The sequence below is a fragment of the Panthera pardus genome, unplaced genomic scaffold (assembly GCF_024362965.1).
Source record: "Panthera pardus isolate Hobbes unplaced genomic scaffold, ASM2436296v1 HiC_scaffold_10, whole genome shotgun sequence".
Classification (NCBI taxonomy): Eukaryota; Metazoa; Chordata; class Mammalia; order Carnivora; family Felidae; genus Panthera; species Panthera pardus.
This window is the reverse complement of record NW_026526655.1, coordinates 58,415,713-58,433,536: the sequence shown is the minus strand read 5'-3', so window position 1 is coordinate 58,433,536 and position 17,824 is coordinate 58,415,713. Positions and strand designations below refer to the sequence as shown.

General features: G+C 46.3%; 1 protein-coding gene across 1 annotated transcript; it reads right to left on the bottom strand.

Annotated features, from left to right (window-relative positions):
* Window positions 1-490: 490 nt before the first annotated feature.
* CHRNA1 (cholinergic receptor nicotinic alpha 1 subunit) lies at window positions 491-17,592 on the bottom strand. Its single transcript, XM_019460101.2, has 9 exons — window positions 17,462-17,592; window positions 11,832-11,977; window positions 11,684-11,728; window positions 10,510-10,619; window positions 8,235-8,430; window positions 7,517-7,754; window positions 4,234-4,457; window positions 2,841-3,080; window positions 491-2,546 (listed from the first exon to the last, which is right to left on the bottom strand). The coding sequence occupies exons 1-9, from the start codon at window positions 17,502-17,504 to the stop codon at window positions 2,415-2,417; spliced, it is 1,374 nt and encodes a 457-aa protein (XP_019315646.1). The 5' UTR covers window positions 17,505-17,592; the 3' UTR covers window positions 491-2,414.
* Between the last annotated feature and the right edge of the window lie 232 nt (window positions 17,593-17,824).

The following is a 17,824-nucleotide window of genomic DNA, read 5'->3' as shown; positions in this document are numbered from 1 at the left end:
GTGGGGAGACAGATCCCAGCACCCCCTGCCTTTCCTCCCACTAGTCAGCGGTCTTCTGGAGAGCGGGCCAGAACTAAGGGAAGAGATTCCAAAGGCAGAAACCTTCGACTTGGTGACAGATTGATGGAACAGATATTTAAGGGCCGATGGAGCTACACGCAGTAACACTGTGGTGTCCAGTCAAACTAGTTCTGCTGGGCGAGGAGGGAATGTGTCACACACAGGGCCTTGCTTTGCGGGGCTGGGGTCGTTATTTGAGGTAATGGCAATAGCACAAGAGCAGAGTGAGGAGGTCCGGCTTGTCGCTAAATTGCCCTGTGACCAGAGGGAGGTCATTTCTCTAAGCCTTAGTTTCCTTATCCTTAAAATGAGAATGGAAATGACTTTTAAGTTCCTTCCCTGAGTCAATAATCAGTCCTGGGAGATTAGGCAAGCAGCAGATTCTTTTTTGTCCTTCTAATTGTGGTAAAATGTATATATAACACGAAACTTACATTTTTACCATTGTTTTCATTCTTTATTTTTAATTGTGGTAAAATATGCACAGAATGTACTGTCGTAGCCATTTTTAAGCGTAGTGGCATTAAGTACATTCACAGTGTTGTGCAACTATCACCACTGTCCATTTCTAGAACTTTCCCATCATCCCGATCCGAAATTCTACCCATTGAGCAATAACTCACCCCTCCCTCCAAACCTCGGCAATCTCTATCCTACTTTCTGTCTCTATGAATTTGCCTATTCTAAGTACTTCGTTTAACTGGGATCACAAGATTTGTCCTTTTGCGTCTGGCTTATTTCATCAAACATGTTTTCGGGGTTGACACATACTGTAACACACATCAGAACTGCTTTCCTCTTTAAGGCTCAGTAATATCATATGTACACACTGCTGTTCCACTGATGGACACTTTGGGTTGTTGCCATCTTTTGGCTGTTGTGATTATTGCTGCTGTGAACACTGGCGTGTAAGCTCTCTGTTTAAGTCCCTGCTTTCAGTTCTTTTGGGGTATACACCTGGCAGCAGAATTACTAGATCCTATGGCAATCCCGTGTTTAGCTTTTTGAGGAACCACCAGACTGTTTTCCCTTGGGTTTTCTCTAAAGTGAGGGCACTCTGCCGTGCCACAGGTCTGTGCTGATGAATTACTTCGGGAAGTAGGTTGAAACCAGCTGGGTTCAGAGAGGCTGCCCAGCAGTGCAGTTTACCACTCTCCCCAGTACTCATATGGGTCAGGCGTGTTCCAATGCTCCGAAGGCCACAACGAGCCCAGGCTGCACGCTTTCTCCTTCTGAGGTGAACTAACTACATTGTGGCTGGAAAGTGGCTCCGAAGGGAAATAAGTTTCTGTCCTGTTCACTTGCCTGGAATTTCAGAAACAGTGAGGATATGTGCATACATTTCTGATTTCATTGCTAGAACTAAGCCCCCCACACCTGACTGGACGAGGACTGGGGAAGAGGGCAGAAGACCTAATTGGGAAGGCAGGAAGGGGGTTGGCACTAAGACTGAAGCTCTCAAAACCCTGATGGGAGTTACAGGATGGCCTAGATCACGTGGGGCGTGTCCAGGGGAGCAAGGGAGCAGGAGATCCCACCCAGCCCCGAGCTGCTGAACTCAGACTGGGTCTTGGTTCACATCTCAGTTCTTCTGCTTGCTAGTGTGGGCAGTGAACTTGAGCTTCTCGAGTTCAGCTTTCTCATTTGTAAAATAGGGACGTCATAAAGTTATGAAGATAAAACAAAACCACATATGGGGCGCCATTCGCACAGTGCCGGCCCTCACACTCAGTACAGCTTAGGAAACCAGCTGGCTGTGTTCCTCAAGCCCCGACTACTCAGGCGCTGTGTCAGAGTGGGAAGCCCTTCCCTCACCTCCCAGTTCTAGAAATCTGCTTTAAAGCATGGGTTTTTTGATGCGCTTTGCATTTTGGTGGCCATTTCCAGAACTTACATGTTGCCTTTCTACGGCTTCCTTTCTCTCCAAATCAAACGCTTCGTCTTTTGGGGACTGGCAGGTGGGTTTTACTTGTAGGTACAAAACTGACTTTAAACAAGGGATACATTCTTTGCTTAAAAAAAAAAATTAAAAACAAACCAACAGAAAACCTCAGTTATTCTGGGCAAAACTCTTCCAGACGCCTTTGGACGTGAATATGTCTCGTTAGTGACCCCATTTCATTTACTAAAAATGGTTTCACTCTCCAGGCAGCCAGAGCAGGATTAAAGGGAGAAATGATGTGAAAATACTTGAGGCCATAACCTTATGTAAATACGAATCATTATCATTAATCATAAATACAGAAAATGAGATGTTTGATAAGTGAGCTGTATCAAAATAGCCAAGTCTTCCTGTCTTCCCTGCCTTTCCCTGCTCTGCCTGGTGCTGGGAGCAGAGGTGGCCTCAGCTCTGCTCATCCTTGCTGATTTAATTCAATGAGCCGACCTGCAAACACAGCCAGGGTTCCAATGATACAGACAAGCATGAAGACTCCAAGGAGAATGTGGTCCATCACCATTGCAACATACTTCCATTCCTCAGCCGCCTGGGAGAGAGAAAAGTGTTAGAATTTCCTTACGATGGTTTTTGGACTCACCATGTTCATGCTATGCATCAATTATGACCCACTCAAAGCCTGTAACATCCCTTGGCTGGCATTGTGGTCTTTATTATTCGAATAGATTATTCACAATGTGTTGGCTCACTAAGGTGGCTTAGAGGTGGTCACCAATGCTGCCTCTTGAATGCCAGCCTACTCCTCAGGACAAACCCATCCATCTGTGTTCACGTATTGGATCATTTAAACCCGGAGGTGTGGGTTTCAAGTCACGAAGCTTACGTTATTGGACTCCTGGTCTGACTTCATGGTCTCTGCGATGTATTTGACTCCTTCAATGGCACTTTTTACCTCCGGGTGTTTGATCAGGGGAGAGTGGAAGCCCATGGGTGGAGGCCCCGGCTTCCCAGAAATGTCAGAAATATCAATGTCTTCTGTAAAAATCTTTTTGTCTTGTTTTTCTCTGGATGGTCTTTTCATGGTGGAGAAGAACATGATATTTGGGATAGTGTCGATAAAAACCTAACACGAAAAAGAAATCCATGCATGAATTAACGCCAGTAATGCAAGTATCAAACTCTGACTTTGAATTAGCCGTGTGACTTTAGGCAAATCAGTCAGCTTCGCTGGACCTTAGGGTCTTTGTCCTTAAAACACAAGGACGATACTAGATTTTCTCAAAATTTCCTTCAGACTTACCCCGTGGCCTGTCAAATTACTATGGTTAATAGAGCTGATTTTGTCATGTGAACAGTTCACCACGGGAGGGAGCCCGTGCGCAGCTGTTGGGCTCGAGAAACCAATGAAGTTTAAGCTTCCAGCCTTCAAGGAACCGGCTTCCTTCAAAGCCTTGTGTTAGTTGGATAATATGATTAAAGGAAAAGCCCTTCTGGCTAAAAAAATATATGAGGGTCCAGCCTCTAAAACGGCCACAGTGTTTTTTTCTCCCCATTTCTTATTCCTGAAGAAATGCAACATGGGCGTTGCCAGGAGTCACATAAGTCTTTATAGATACAGGGACTGATTGTCCTCCCCAAAGAATACATAGCAAGCAGTAGTTTCTCTGTTAATTCATGACAAATCTTTTGCATTCTGCAGAAAACACCCTGACGTCGGTGTCTCTGTGAAGTTTTACCTAAAAACTGACATATTTGAAATGCTAACACTTTTTAAATTTCAATAATGCAAATATCTGAGACCAAGTTCCTCACGAAAACTCACTTTTTGACAATTTCTCGTCAAGCATCCTCTCTATCTCTAGCCCTTATTCTATTCTCAGCAGATGATTTTACCAGCAAAAAATAAGCAGTCTGTTCACAGATTGGGAGACATACAAACAGAGACCTCAGGAATTTCACAGATTCTGAATAAAAAGTGATATATTCACCTTCTCTAATCAAAGAGACTCTTTAAACGTGAATTTGGAGTGGGCTTTGTTAATTCTGTTTTTCTTCTGTGTCTGGGAAGGCTATAGGAATTACTTATCCCTAGCAAGAGGCTAAAAGAAAGTTTCTTCCGGAAATCCTCTAAAAATCCCCGGAAAGGACAGTTCCTAAGGGCCCACATGCATCAGCCAGAATTCCACAAGCCAAGGGGAGGGAGAGACCTTCATGAGGGCAGTGCTGCCCCACGCGGGGGGGGGGGGGGGCGGGTGGCAGGGCCCTCGCTCGCTCACCTTGCGTACCCAGTTGGGCATGACGTGGGTGCTGGGGGAACGGTGGTGTGTGTTGATGACAATGACTGTGATGATGATGGACGCGATGACAAACACCATGGTGAACAGCATGTATTTCCCAATCAAGGGCACGGCACTGGAGGTGGAAGGGATTAGCTCCACGATGACCAGGAGGAACACGGTCAAGGACAGCAGGACAGAGATGCTCAGAGTCATCTTCTCTCCTGCACGGAATGAAAAAGAAATACAACCCGTTCACTGGTTTTATGGGCTGAATTGTTCTCTTCGGTTTTCTGCATGGAAGTCCTAAGCCTCATGGCCTCAGTGACAGTATTTGTCGATGAGGCCTGTAAAGAGGCAATTAAGTCAACATGAGTTCATCAGGGAGGGCGCTCCTCCAATGACTGGTGTCCTGAGAAGAAAGGGAGATTGGGGAGCGCCTGGGTGTCTCCGCCGGTGAAGCGTCTGACTCCTGCTCAGGTCACGATCTCGTGATGCGTGAGTTCGAGCCCCGCATCTGGCTCTGCGCTGACGGTGTGGAGCCTGCTTGGGATCCCCTCTCTCTCCCTCTCTTTCTCTCTCTGCCCCTCCCCCACTTGTGCTATCACTCTCAAAATAAACTTTAAAAAAAAAAAAAAAAAAAAGAAGGAGATTAGGGCACGGACACACACAGAGGGGAAAGACCAGGGGAAGCCACAGGGAGGAGACGGCCATCCACAAGCCAAGGAGAGAAGCCTAGAGGAAACCAGACCTGCCGACACCGTGACCTCCAGGACTGTGTGGACAAAATTCCTGTTGTTTCAGCCACCCGGTCTGTGGCACTTTATTAGGGCAGCTGTAGCAGACTAATACGCCACAAAACCCAGGGGGTGAGAACCATGTGACCCGCATACAGCTGGGGACATTTGGGGGGCAGGATTTCGTCCTCTGGGACCTTAGCACCTTAGCTCTACTGACCATGGCAAGTGACAGACACTTCCACTAGAGGCCACCAAGCAGCCGAGGGCTGCTTTGTCTCCTGTCCCAGCATTCCACTGCTTGGTGGAACTCAGGGAGCCAGGTACACCAAGCTGAGTGACAAGCTAGCCTCCAGGTGGCAGTTTTTCTGTCTGCAACAGACTATCATCAACCTCACAAAGCTGCTCGTGACCCAGCAGGTGGATGGGCAACCCAGGAGCGCATGTGTACTTTTCTCGGTATGGGAGGGGGCTGCAAGACCAAAACTGAGAAAAGGACAAAACCAGTGAACTTTGCACATTCATTTAGAGGACAGTTTGGTTTTCTTCTTGTTTTGTCTTTCATATCAAGGGACCAGGGGTTCCCCTGCCCCGACCTCTTCTCACCAGATCCTATCATTTCAGGGTGGATAATTCCCCGTTCGAGTCTTGGTATGGCAAGCCAGGAGGGTGGGGGACTGAATGGCCCTGGAATATTTTTGTGGGGACTGACGGCCTCGGAGGCAGCTCGAGAGCCTTTGGAAGGGATTTCCCTCGGGCTGGTCTTGCTGTTTGTCTCGGGAGACCCTTGTGTTGTCCCGTTCTCCAGTATGGAGCTTTTTCCCGTACTGGATGCTTCCAGATGCTAGGAGTGTATACAGGATATGGAGTGGATGCAAACAAGAAATGATCAATTCCACCTAGTGAGAAGAAGTCTACCGGGTGGGTAGGAAAGTCTTTAAAAGTGAAAAAGAGGGGGCACCTGGGTGGCTCCGTCGGTAGAACATTTGACTCTTGGTTTCGGCTCCGGTCATAATCTCACAGTTTGTGAGCTGATAGCACTGAGCTTTCTGGGAATCCTCTCTTTCCCTCTCTCTGCCCCTCCCCTGCTCATGCTCACTCTTTCTCTCTCTTAAAATAAATAAACTAAAATAAAGATAGGTAATTTTTTGTGAAAAATAAGATGTAAATATGAAACATTGATCAAATTACATCAGATTCCTTGAGTAATAATGATAATAGCTAACATTTATCAAGCATTTTCACTGTTCTGCATGCTTTTCAAGCATAAACCATCGCACATTTATAGAGATTCTGACTAGTTTCCATATTGCCCTAACTAGTAGTCTCTTCACTTTAAGAGGCTTAATTTGTCAGAAAGTCAAAAACAAATTGTGTTTGTGATCATTTGTTTAAAAATAAGTACAGTCATAAGAACAACGGGCATTCTGTGGGGCAAGTTCTGCCTTATTCTCTACTGTATCTGTGCCACATAACAATTGTTCAACAAATACGTGTCAAATGAGTGAATTCATAATCTTCTTTTCCCCTTGTTATAAAGTTAGACTTAGATTTTGTGTGTGTGTGTGTGTGTGTGTGTGTGTTTATTTGTGTTTATCATTTTGATATAATTGTTCCCTGTCATAAGTTTGAGGACTGTCTGTATCTTTTCTTTGTCCCCACTTGTCTGCCCTAAATTGTTTATGAGCAGGTGACTTCTCACAGGCACTTGTGTGCCCTCTTCCCCTTTTCTGGGGATTGTTGGTGTTTGTTGAAATTATGTCACAGATGTGATCACTCAGTAGGAAGTAAGGAAGTTGTCCAGGCTGATATGTGAGAAAGAATTGCCACTTGGGAAGTATGGTCTTGTGTGTAAAGATTGTGCCACCTGGAAAACAGACATGCAAAAGCGATTTTCAAATGGCAAGCAGTGAGCAAAAGAGGCAAGACCTGGAAGCGCCTGGGTGGCTCGGTTGGTTGAGCGTCCAACTTCGGCTTAGGTCACAATCTCACGGTTCGTGAGTTCAAGCCCCGCGTTGGGCTCTGTGCTGACAGCTTGGAGCCTGGAGCCTGCTTCTGATTCTGTCTCCCTCTCTCTCTGCCCCTGCCCGCTCATACTCTGTCTCTCTCTCAAAAATAAAAATAAACATAATTTTTTTTTTTTTTTAAAGAGGCAAGACCTGGCTTGGTCAGGATATAGCAAGTGGCTTCATAGGGGAAGTGGCATGAGGGGTGACCCAAGCCTTACCCAGCATGTCTCTGGGCACACAGTAGGTATTCAGCAAGTAAGCATTGATGGTTATTCGCTTTAACTACACTGAGCTGTGTCTGTGCACCTCCAGGGTCACGGTCAACTCTCTGCCTGCTCCGTAGTCTGCTCTAGCTGTGAGCTCCCCCCACCAGTGACTTACCACCGAACATGGCCTCTCAGTAAATGCATCCTCCCAGCGATGATGATTTGGGCCTGTCTGCTCATCCTTGTTTGTTAGCCCATAATTATTTCTGGTTTTCCCCAAAATAGCGGCACAAGATCTGCCTGCATCAGCAGCCATGGCACCTGCACCCACCTGAGTCTGTGGGCAGGTAGAACACCAGGCCGGTTAGGAAGGAGAAGAGCAGGCAGGGAATGATGACGTTGACGATGAAGTAGAGGGGCAGGCGCTGCATGACGAAGTGGTAGGTGATGTCCAGGTAGGGGGTGGAGGGGCAGCAGGCGTAGAACACCCAGTGCTTCCAGCCTCGGGACTCCTTGATCACCCATTCTCCGCTTTCCATGAAGTTGCTGAGGTCTGGTTGGTCGCTTTCCTGAGAAGATGAAATGAAACATTGAAAACCCAGCCACATCACCCTGAGGAGGGGTGGGTTTCAAAATCAGCTGTAGGCGGTGCTGTCGTGTACCCGGGACAGGACCCACGAGGGCCACTTCCGGTTGGGGCCATAGAGTCCTTTCCTGTAAAATAAGGGGGCTGGGACTATTGGGATCCTCCATGTTGACTACACATTCAAGTCACCTGGGAACTTCAAAACATATTGGTGCCTTAGTCCCACCCCAGACCGATTAAGCCAAAATTCCTAGGACGGAGCCTGGGCATAGGAATTTACATAAGCTTCCAGGTGGTACTCATGGGCACACATCAAGAACCGTCCCCATATCGAGAACCACTGAACTGGGCGATCCCAAAGTTCAAATGGGCGCTGAGAGCCTGTGACTCTGGAGGCGCAGAATTGGACACCTGAATTACGCGTTTCCTGAGACCAGCCGCATCACACGAGGGCAGCACCTACCGGGTTGATGGCCACCACAGAGCCATCGTAGGTCCAGGTACCCAGCTTCATGCTGCAGTTCTGTTCATCAAAGGGAAAGTGGGTGACGATGATCTCACAGTAGCTTTTGAAGATGGCTGGAGGCGTCCACGTGATGTGGCCAGTGTAGTCCAGGAGCACTTTGGTGAACTTGACAATGGCAAAGTCACCATCTGCACTGCAATTGGGATCAAAGAGGAACATGACTCCAAGTGACGGATGAGCCTTCAGTTCTGCTCGGGGATGTTAGCAGGAGACAGCTGTTAATTATTCAGGTGCTAATTATAGACGCTTTCACTGGGACAGTGTCACTTTTTATCCATAGCAGTGTTTCCCAGGTTTGTCTGATAATAGAAACGCTGGGGTGCTTGTTTAAAATACAGGTTTCCGAGCACCATCTGAAGCACTAAATCAGAATATCTGGGGAAGAACTTAGGAATCTAATTTTAAGGAAATAACAGGTAACACTGTATACCAGATTTTTTTTTTCCTTCCCAGTCCTCAGTAGTATTTGTAATGTTAATTTCCATCTATTCCTCCCCCAATATACCTTGAAAGTTAACTGGGGGGAAAAAACAGGAATTTAAAATAAAAACAGGTCCAGTGGCTCGTTACTGTGGTAAGCAGGTTAAGAAAGGCTCTGTTACCTCTTTCAGAACTATTTAGAACTCGATAAGGTGGGGCTACAAACCCAGATGCCACCATGGCCAGGCAGGTGAGGAAGGCAGTAAGGGCAGTGGAGAGCCCTCTCTCCTCTAAAGAAGGTGACCCTCCGCTTTGCTGTGGCTTCCTTGTGTGAGTGAAGGCCCCAAACTGCCAGATATTTGGATTTTTCCTCGGAAGCGGGAAATCTAGATTTTTTAATACAAAGTTTCCATATTTTTGAATGTTGGATTTTTCTAGAGGGACTAAAACTCCAGAGTTTAATGTGATATTTTTAAATTTCCGAAAGTTGGCACTGATTTCTCACTACAAAAATCCAACATGGTAGATATTAAAAAATAACAAGCCACTTCTGCAGGCCTCATTCAGTGGGCAGTCCACGTGACCCCAAATGGCCTGTGTCCTGGGGGCCTTGGCCAAAGGCATTTAGAATAGATGTTGAACAAGTGGGGGGGGGTCTGCCTTGGTGGGCTTTCGGGGACATATGGCATATATTGGAGTCTCACTTCATTAACCAAGAGATTTTCTCCCCACTGATTTTTCCTTGGGATGGAGGTAGAGCTCTATCCAGAAAACTATGCAGTTTTGGACCTTCCCAAAAGAGACCCAAAGAGCAGAGGGCCACAGGGTCATCTGGGTCCATCTCTATAGATAGAGATAAGTAAAACAGGGTTCTCCCCCCACCAGGATGTTCCCGAGTGAGTTTGTCAAAAGGAGGAGCGGATTTTAATGGCTCTTCTCTTAGATTCTTGCTGAACGAGAAAACTAACACAAGACACTCCATCAGCGTATTTGTCCGAAAAGGTTACACAAATGATAGGATAATTTGGCTCAAGCTTGAATCTCAGGTGCCACTGGGAAATACGTAGTAGAAAATCAAAGGAGGAGGGCCAGCCTTAAATGAGGGTGTCATTTCCATTCACAAGCCCCTGCCGCCCTCCCTGGTCAATCTGCGAGAAGGCACAGCCTGCTCACACAGACACATGCTGTAGAATGTCAGGCCACACATCCTCTCGGCCGATGGCGAATGCTCCTGCCTGGGAAGGATGCTCTTTGAAACGAACGTTCCCTGACAAATGAAGGGCGTATGATAATGAACCTGTCATTAAACCGGAGTGTCTTGAATCACATTATAATTTCACAACATGCAGTCTGTCACGGAGCCCGGTGGATGGGCTACGCAGGCATCCCAGGCCATCAGCAGCACGCGATGCCCTGGGAAGCCATGACGACGTGATGGATAACAACCCCGGGAGGTTCAGACCTATTGGTAGGAAGGACGTTTAATTCCAAGGAACTCAATTATATGAATTTGGGTTCCTTGGATGGTTGCCCTCCACCCTTCAGGAGCTCTCAGGGATTAAATGTCCCCCACCCCACAGCCCTGATTCAATTTGGCTCTGATAATTGTTTCTATTCATAACATGAGACACCATATGGCACCCCTAGCATGTCAACTTGGCTCTTGGTTTTTAAGGGTTATTTAATGTGAACGGTGGTGAGAAGCGTACTGAGAGTAGCAGCCCTTCCTATAGGGCTTGGGCTCCACCTGCCCCAGGAATGTTGCCCTCCCCAGCCCGTCTGTTTTGCTTACTTGTTATAGAGAACGAGGTCTGGGCGCCAGATCTTTTCCGAAGGAATGTGAATTTTTTTCACGCCACCATAGTCCTCTGGATTCCATTTTAGGTTGTAGTCTACCCATTGCTAAAACATGGAGACGACATTTTGCTAATAAAAAGAGCTAAACACATTTTTCAAAAACCTAAGAGTTCTGATGGGTATGATAGTTCAGATGTGGACAAGAGTTGTGCTCCAGTAAAAGAGGTTTGATTCAGAATTCAGCTTGCACGCTAGCAAACGATAACACCAAACGCCTCTATGGTACTGACTACATGTAGACACTATTACAAGCATTTTACCCATATTCATCTCGTGGTCTTCACAATAGTCCTGTGAGGGAAGAGCAATTATTGACCCCATTTTACAGATGAGAAAACAAAGGTACTTCAGGGTAGCCCATCTCCCATGCCATCCTGCCCACCCCAGGAAAGGAGCATGACCTTCTGGTAAACATTTCTCCCAAGCAGGCAACATCATTTTATAAAAGTGGTATATTTCTTTCCTACCTTATAAAAGAAATAAATGCCCAACGTAGCAAATTCAGATGACACAGTGTTATGACCTGAACTGCGTCTCCCCCGGAATTCGCGTGTTGAAACCCCAGTTTCCAGTACCTCATAATATAACTTCATTTGGAGATAGGGCCTAATTAGGTTAGAATTAGGCGCTTAAGAGAGGCTCTAATGGAACACAACTGGTGTCCTTAAAGAAGGGGACATGGGAAGGCAAACATTTTCAAGAAGAATGCCATGTGAACATGACGTTGGCCAACTACACGCAAAAAGAGACAGGCCTGGAGCAGTTCGTCCCTCACAGCCCTCAGACGGAACCAGTTCTGCCGATACCTTGACTTTGGACGTTTGGCCTGAAGAGCTGCAAGAGAATAAATGTCTCTTGTTTGAGCCACCTAGTTTGTGGCTTTGTTTATGACAGGTGGCCTAGCAAACTAATATACAAGCACAAAACACGAAGTAAAAAACAAACACACACATACCAACAAATATGACCCACAATCTCACTACACCAAAATATTTATACTTCCACGATGTTGGTATGTAAACCGTGTTACCCAGATTGATTCCCTTTGGGCTCAGGTTAAATTCCGGGGTGAATACCGGCAGCATCAATGCAGTTATCTAGCTGAATACCTGTTTCAGTCGCACATTCGTTGTCACAATCTGATTTACTTCATCCTGAAAAAAAGAGAAGACCCCATCTTTAGGAGTAAGGACAGGAGGAGGGGGGAGGGTGCTGCAGGGTGAGAGGGGTGGGGAGCCCAGAGTGCGGCTGTCTCACCACATTGATGAGCTGTATCAGCTGCAGACCCACGGTGACCTCCACAACCTGGCGGTGGTCTTCCACGGGCCGAACCACACTGTTGTAATCTTCAAACAGCTTTGCCACCAGGCGGGTCTCATGTTCGGAGCCTAGGACGAGGCCAGCTGAGACAGCAAATGACACACACACTGTCAGATTCTGCTCCCCGCCCTCTACAAACACTCGCATAAGTAACTGAGGCGTGACCAGCTAATGGAAGGCACACAGGCCCCCTTGTTGAAGGGCTCCCAGTGCAGCTTCTATTGCCCTAAGTTCTTTTCCAATCGCAGCTGCCGGTGCTGTCCCTTGCCTGGCGGGGTGTGCCAGATTATCCTGACACTTGTGCTCTGAACAGATGACATTCCTTAATACAGCCTCTGGCTGAATCAGGCTTGTCGTTGCGCACACACAAGAAGACAAGTCCACACAAAAGCCCATCTTCGTATTTCAGAGTCTACTCATGGGGCGATGAAATCTCAGGTTGGCTGGCGTCAGATCTCATGATGCACTGAACAGCCGAAAATTGATGCCGGTTCATACCCGCTGGGATGGCCGCCATTCACAGAACTGAAGACGGCGAGTGTTGGTGAGATTGGGGCACGGTGCAGCCACCGTGGGAGAGCATTTGGCGGTTCTTCACACGAGGTGCGTGCAGAGTGACCCTGTGACCTAGTGATGCCACTCCTAGGTGTATCCCCTCAAAGAACTGGCCACACAAAAACTCGTGCACCAGTGTTCACGGCAGCGTTATACATAATAGCCAAAAGATGGAAACAACCTGAATGCCCATCAGCAGATAAGCGGATGAACAAATTGCGCCATATACATGCGGTGGAATATTATTCACCCATAAAAATGAATGAAGAGTTGACTCACGGTACAACATGGTTGAGCCCTGAAAACGTGCTAAGTGAGAGAAATTGGACACAAAGGGGCACATAGTGTATGATTCCATTGATATGAAATATCCAGAAGAGGTAAATCCATAGAGCTAGCAGATCAGTGGTTAGCAGGGGCTGAGGAGACAGGGGAAGCGAGAGTAACTGCCGATGGGTACAGGGTTTCCTGTTGGGGTGACGAAAACGTTCTGGAACTGGATAGCGGTGATGGTTGCACAACACCGTGAATGTACTAAATGTCACTAAATCACGCACTCCAAATGGTAGTTTTATGTGATGTGTATTTCCTGTGGCAAATTCTACGTAGTGTGTTTTTTCTTGTAATTAAAAAAAGTACTGCTGGTGGGTCCGTGTCCCTGTTAACATTAAGTAAACACCACGTGCTTTTCTGACCTGGGTTTGGAGCTCCTCCTGTCTGGAGCACGAGTGACTTCTTAGGAATCTTTACTGCATTTTCCCTCAGGTGGATGAAAAATAGTATCTACTACTCTTGGACCCCACAGCTTTTCTATATCCAATGTTATGCAGTTCTCACCAGCCTGCGACGAGGCAGGCAGACGGTCATTCTCACGTGAGATCTGAGAGGCTGGAAGACTTGTCCAAGGTCCTGTGGCTGGGGCGGGGCTTGGGAGGAGCCCTGTCATTCTGCGCTGTGCTCCTGCACTGACTCGTGAGGTCACGAGTGTGCCGTGGGCTGTCTTAGAAAGTGCACGAATGCACCCACCGTTCTAACCATGAGAAAAAGCGTTCCAAATTCCATCAAGTGCCTTATGAAGGATCTTTGTAACTCCAGCCTTACGTGGATTGGGGATTGCCTGTTCAGGGTCAGGAGAGGAAGCAGACACATGATCCATTTGCCCTAATTCATGTAAGCAGATCTCCCCTTTCCACAGGTTATTCCTGAAGCCACCATACCTTTTCCCTGGGCCGTGACAACTTCAAAAATCGCATGAGTGAGATGCTTTCCCTTGTCCCCAGTAATGTTAACCTCTTGCCTCTAAGACAGGTTATTATTTTTCTTTACTGTTTTTCTCCTTGAATCCTAGGTTTGAAAGAGTTTGTCAACCAAATAACTGTTAAGTTAACCAATTACCTTTCTATTTTTATTAATAAAAATAACTAGCGTATCCAATTTGTTATGTGGTAGACATGCTTTATACGTATTGACTCTTTCTTTTCTCGTAACTGGGTGGGGTAGGCACGGTTCTTGTCTTCACTTTACAGAGGAGGAAATTGAACCATAGGGAGGTTGAGTGAGTTGTCCAGATTTCGTAAACGGTGGAGCCAGGACTCAAGCCCAGCGACCACGCTCTCCACCACTATTTCTCACCCAGAACTTTGGACCGGCTTGGAATAACCAATGTCACACAATGCGTCAAAACACGTTCATCCCCACAAAAATGTGTATTTTGTTAGGAGAGCTTCATTGAAGGCCCTGTATTTGTATTACCTTATTGAATCCTTATAATAATCCTATGAGATAAGTCTTTACCCCTAGTTTACAAGTGAGAAAATGGACATTCGGACAGTCGAAGCATGTGTTCATGGTTCCCAGGTAGTTGGAAGTGGGATTATAAATGCAGGCAATCTGACCCCAGGGTCTGTGCTCTTTGTCACCTCCCTTAGGGTGAATGTATCTTTTCCATTTGGATTTTTGAAGCTTTCCGCGTAGCTTGTTAAATGTCTTCATTATGACCTTCCTGGATTCTATGTATGGAACCCCTGACCTAGCCTACCTCATTTCTAGTTTCCCCAATTTTCTGAATCCCAAAGCGTCCATGCAGCACTTAAACACCACGCCTCACCCAAACAACTTGCATTCAAGGACGCTTCAAGGGAGCGTGTTGTCCAAAGACCGTTTTTGCTGTCACCCCATTGAGCACCTGGGACACAGCAATGCCCTGTCTTCCACACCTGTCTCTCCTGGGCCCCTCCTGGCTCATGGGCAGGGCACTGTCATGGGTCACTGAGTGCCTTGGCTACAGAGTGTGAAGCTATTGCTTTGGCACTGGCTGGGCTGCTTATCTTTAAGTGACTGTTTATTCCCCTTTGACAGGAAGACCATACTAGAAAGCAACAGATAGAGCAGATGGTCTACATTATGTAGCAGGAAAACTATGCAGGCCAACTCTATGGTCCACTGGGGAGAAGGCAAGGACTGGGAGACAGGCCCGGTCAGCATTCCAGTGACATTCGCTTCCTCCTCTCTCAGTCTCACTAATAACAAGGAACCTTGTTCTTTCCGTAATGCATTCCTAAGGAATTTCTAAGGAGGTCTCCATTTCTTAGATTGGGTTCATTGTTTGTTTCTTTTTTTCCTGCCCAAAGCAGGGTGGAGTAATAGAAAACATACAGGACTTGAAGTCAGAATTCTGTGATTCTGTTCCCAGCTGCAATGTGGTCCGTGTAATTAATTGGACCAGCTCTTCATGGAATCAATGAATCACAGTAGATACTTTCTTAAAAAGACAGGGTATAAATTAATAAACACACACACAGAAATAATGTCAAAGTCTTTCTTTTCAGCAAAATCATAGGGGTAATCTGTATCCAGATGGTAGTAACATTAATTCATTCATTATTTGTTGAGCACTTACTATATGCAAAGCATTGTTTTAAGAGCTTTGAGATATTCAGAGATGAATTATATGAATCTTGTCTTCCTACCCTCATGAAGATTGACATTTGTCATTTACCCAAAGAGCTAGGAACAAGTTGCAAAGTAATACGGCGTAAGAAAAGTGGCAGTGAAGTACTTGGGATTCTGGAGACAGAAGAGAGGAAAAGGTTGTGATGAAAGGTGCTATGTAAGTAGAACAGAGATCATTATGTCCCTGATGTGAATGAGAATTTTGGCCACAAAGAACTGATTCTAACTAGGGGAACCCAGCCACAATTTCCAAGTGTTCTTTTTGTACTCTACCGGGTCGATTTGCATATTTTAAAAAAAAATTTTTAATGCTTATTTATTTTTGAGAGAGAGAGAGAGAGAGAGAGACAGACAGACAGAGCATGAGCAGAGGAGGGGCAGAGAGAGAGAGGGAGACAGAATCTGAAACAGGCTCAAGGCTGTCCGCACAGAGCCGGATGCAGGATTCAAACCCGGGAACTGTGAGATCATGATGACCTCAGCTGAAGTCAGACAACCGACTAAGCCACCCAGGCGCCCCTCAATTTGCAGTTTTTATGGAGGAACAGTACGATGGACTGGGCAAAAGGAGTTCTGAAATGTCACTAGTCACTTTAGGTAATTCTTGTCTCAACATGGTGCTGTATCTCCTGCTACCTTTGATGCTTGCAGGCTGTGTTTTCTAATGAGGCCCACAATAAACAGTCTCCGACTGATCTCATTCCAACCTTTATAAATTAGGTGACCTCAGGCAGGTCAGTTCATGTCTTTCAGCCTCAGTTTCCCTACAATAACAAATTTAAGTTGTGGGCCTTGCCTCATCTAGCTCTGAATTTCTCTGAAGTCCTATGTGAATTGATACCAGGAAATTCTAGGTTTGATCTAAATATATATCACATGCTGTTTTAGATGGGTAAACACGCATTTTCAGGGGTCTTTGGTATCCTAAGAGATCACCTGAGGATTTTCACATGTAAGCATATCACTTAAGAATTTTCATTGAGTGTAGCGTTTGCAGGCACATACATGCTTACACACACACACACACACACACGCATGTGGCACACCCACTGCACCACCGTCACCAACGCTATCACCAACGCTATCACCACCAGGCCAGTTTGGGTTGGATCAAGTCCAAGTCCCGCAGACTGGAATTTATCAGAGCTCAGGCAATTTCCCTGAATTCTGCTGTTGAAAAACATGAATAATAAAGCTTTTCACCATTGTTGCCCAGAAGGCCTGTGTTTGTCGGAGCAATATTGGAAAAGAGAAATCACAGAATGTCAGCCGTCTCGTTTCTCCACTGGGATGATATCACCAGTAAACTTTTATGTGAAGCAATCAGCAAGCATCTCCTACTTCCCCCTACCGGAAGTTTGGGATCAAGGCTAAGGTTTCAGCTGCTGTGTTGTGACACATTCCAGAGGTGAATGCAGGTCAAGGGCTGTGCAAGGTTTTATAGTTTCATTTCAAACCCAAACTTACATATGGTAAAAAAGTAGGCAGAAACGCATTCATAGGGCCTTTTGGTTTTTAACTTTGGAAGTTAAAAAAAAAAAAGAAAGAAAGACCAAATATGTAATCTCTCACGGAAAGAGTTTAGTTACAATTATTAATAGGATTCTCTTTCCAGCACATGGAGCTGTCAATCAATCTCTTCATTATCAGAATTCTCCCAGAGCAGTAAAAGGACTTGTTAACCAAATTGTCTGTAATTATAAGATGCCACCCTAAGTGCTTACAGTTGTTCAGATATGAAAGCTGCTCCGGGAGGGTGGTAAGGCTGCTGAATCTGATCATAAGGGCAAGTCCGATGCCAGGCACTGATGGAGGCAGAGACCCGCACATCTACTTTGCAGGCTTTGAGCCCACAGCTCCTATTTTAATTGGATAACACAAATTAGAAATCTTTATCCACAAACCGAATCAAGCCAACAGGAGTGAGAAACTGACAGAGTATACTGCCTCAGGCTGACAAAGCCCTACCACCCCGTATTCCCCTCAGACAAGCAACGTACTGGTCTGGGGGCTTCCAATGCTTCAGCGTCACAGGAGAGCCCCTCGACCCTGGCACTTACCTGAGCAGAGCCCAAGGAGCAGGAGGAGCGGCCAGGGCTCCATGGGCTGTGGGTGCTGGTGTGGATGGGTGCTGCTCGTGGGGACTGTCTGGCTGGAAGCTTGGCCGTTAGAGGGCTTGGAAAGTGAGTCGGCTCAGTGGAGCTATTGTTTCATACCACCTGTTTGTGGCAAGTGACAGCTGGGCTGCCCAGAGCCCTGGGAGCCCAGGGAGTTGCTAAGGGCCTAACAGTATTACAGGGTGCCTCACTTTACATAATTGCTATACCCTTGACAAGTTGACTGAAACGCACTGTATATTTAAATGCACCATGAGTCAGGTTCAGTTAAAATAATTTATAGTAGGGAATGAATTCTTTTGAATG

What these genes read in the sequence shown, in the direction of transcription:
- CHRNA1 (XM_019460101.2), bottom strand. Translation starts at nt 17,504, where the DNA reads ATGGAGCCCTGGCCGCTCCTCCTGCTCCTTGGGCTCTGCTCAG. An exon ending in CGAATGTGCGACTGAAACAG is followed by an intron (nt 10,620 to 11,683) that starts GTATTCAGCTAG and finishes TCCATGTTTTAG; the next exon opens with CAATGGGTAGACTACAACCT. An exon ending in TGCCCAACTGGGTACGCAAG is followed by an intron (nt 3,081 to 4,233) that starts GTGAGCGAGCGA and finishes TTTTCGTGTTAG; the next exon opens with GTTTTTATCGACACTATCCC.